A 2,676-nucleotide genomic window follows, 5' to 3' on the forward strand; every position below is an offset into this window, starting at 1 on the left:
GCCACCGTATCCGCCGCCATGACCACCACCACCACCGCCGTGTCCACCATGGCCGCCAGCGTCCGAGATAATAAGTGTATGGCTTTCAGCGCTACCACCGTGTCCACCTGCACTATAACCGCCGCCGTATCCGCCGCCACCATGACCACCGCCATAGCCTCCACCGCCGCCACCATGACCATGACCGCCAGCATCCAAAATAATAGTCTCATGATGACCACCACCTCCACCGCCGAATCCGCCGCCATGTCCATGATCATGACCACCACCATGTCCGTGATCGTGACCGCCACCGTGTCCGCCACTTATAAAACCACCGCCTAACAAACCGCCAGTCAATGGTCCAATGATATCGCCACCTCCACCTCCATGCCCATGACCACCACCACCGTAGCCGCCGCCGCCATGTCCGCCACCATGTCCACCGCCATCGATAATCACAGTTTCATGACCACCAAAACCTCCACCGCCATGTCCACCCCCATGACCATGGTCGCCATGATCCTCGGCCAGATGGATGCGAATGTGCACGTGTTCCTTGCCGAAGGTGGGCTTGCCATGTACAACGCCACCGACGCACAGCAGAACGCTCAACTGCAATAGTTTATTGAAAAAGGAAGAAGTAAAGAAATTAGTAACGTATCCACAAATGTAACTGTAATCCACGAATAGCACAAAACACTAATATCGAATACGCACTATGAACCACTTGGCCATTTCGTCTGCTGGAAAATCAAAATCGCGCTTTCTTTTAACTACGCCAGGAGCTGCAGACCGTCTGTGTGCCTCGTTTCCGGTCTGTGAAATCGTTGAATGTTAAACTGCAAATGATACGTTAACTGACACAGTGCAGCGTTTTATACACCACATTTGGCTATTATGTAAGTCTGCCAGCCAGCAGCCAACAACCAATATTCAGCTATAAACACATGGCCGCTTAAGCGCGCAGTCACCACGCGCGCGACAGCTAGGCAGTCCAGAGACCATGCTAACGCTGGCGTGCACACAAGCCAGCATTAACTGAAAATACCATACCAACAAATCGTGGAGAGGCGCACTAATGCGACCAAAAATCGCACACAAACACTCAACTAAAATATGGCATTATAAAAACGAGCGACGACGAACCAACGCCGGCGCTGCCGCAGCACAAAATCTTCCCTAGAGCGAACAAGCCGCCGCAGCAGCCGATACCTAGCTACCAGCTGATGGTCCCTACTAGTTACCAGTCGACAATTTACAGGTACTTTCTGCTTGCCAGCTGCTTTAGCTGCAGCATGTTGCAAGGCTTGCACGTAAGCGCTTTGACGCGGTGACCTTTGCGCGCGTAGCAGCGCGCTTTATTGCTCTCTCCTTTGGCGCGCTTCGCATGGCATGGTAAGCTCGCGGCGCCCGGACGCCAGTCACACAGCAGCATCAGTTTGGCACGCCAACACTTCCGTGGCGCGCCTGAAAGACGGTTTGAACGTGCAACATTGTCAAAAAATATATAGGAAATGCAGAGGAAACGACAGTATAAGCTTAAGGCCAACCTCATAGCCGGTGCATACATATACATATGAATTAGGTTTGTGGGTATAAGCGGGCATTAAGCGCATTTAAGGGAATAGCAAATATTTGCTCAATATTCACCGCTCAAGGGTCGGCAATTTTCTGTCAAATTAAAAACATTTTTTTACGTTCGTTTGTTTTTTTTTTGTTTGTTTGCTTTAGCAGTGTAGTGAGAGACCGGCGGAAGCGTTTTCTCATTTACATACATTACAAAGCATAATCTCAAAACATGTAATCATTAGCTACAACAAAAACAACCATAGGTAAAACTTGATAATCATCAAGACGACTGGGGAATAGCCACATAAAGAGTCTGCATTAGCTTTACATTAATGCTTGCTAACGGAAAGACAACAGCGCAGTTATAAAACTGCAACTTTTCGAAATAAATCGAAATAACTAAATGACATTACAACAATAATAATATACCTTTCAAAAGCCGATATACCACATACCAATGACGACTCAACTTCATCAGCATTCGCATTACTACACACATATTCGTACGTTTATTATCAAGCACACGTCCAGCAACAAGTGCGTTCATCAGCCAACAACAGCTGAGACACCGTTTCCATAATCTCTCACTGCTTTCTTGTGTTTTGGTATTCGTGCGGCGGCCGCCTGTTCGTTAATCTTTAGTCTGCTGTTATTGGCTTTTGACTAATATTAACATCCACTGGTTAGCTATGAAGTGATCATTGTTGTCTTGTTGTTGCTTTTATTGCGGAATTATGCGTTACGGCTGACACTAGTTCAATATGTTAATAGTTGTTGCTTTTTTAAACCTGAATTAGTGAGTGTGTTACTTAATTGGAGTCAAACATTAGTGCATGAGGAAAACAGACTGGCAAATGAATTTAATAGAGCGGAGAGCGGAGTCGCTCTTGCATACGACTCTTCTGCGCATTATTGTTATAAAATATATGAATTTAAACAAAATTACTTCAAAATTTTAGATCACTGCTTGGATTCATATCACTGCTGAATTTCTGAGTTAGAGTCTAAGAGTTAACAGGACCTAGTGTCGCGCGGTCGAGTCAATCAAACCCTTGTAATGGGATTACCGAGGAGCTGGTAACCATTTGAGCTTACCAAACATCTGTTAAGGGGGTTAATAACAAT

General features: G+C 46.2%; 1 protein-coding gene across 1 annotated transcript in view; it reads right to left on the bottom strand.

Annotated features, from left to right (window-relative positions):
* LOC108967973 (glycine-rich cell wall structural protein 1.8-like) overlaps positions 1-834 on the bottom strand; it is a gene marked incomplete in the record, with an annotated part of 2,223 nt that extends 1,389 nt beyond the window's left edge. The window contains 2 exon segments of the mRNA XM_018931686.1: positions 1-594; positions 700-834. Of these exon segments, the coding sequence (XP_018787231.1) occupies positions 1-594; positions 700-717 (612 nt within the window).
* Positions 835-2,676: the final 1,842 nt, after the last annotated feature.

Source organism: Bactrocera latifrons, unplaced genomic scaffold (genome assembly GCF_001853355.1).
Source record: "Bactrocera latifrons isolate USDA-ARS-PBARC rearing strain unplaced genomic scaffold, ASM185335v1 scaffold_20, whole genome shotgun sequence".
NCBI lineage: Eukaryota > Metazoa > Arthropoda > Insecta > Diptera > Tephritidae > Bactrocera > Bactrocera latifrons.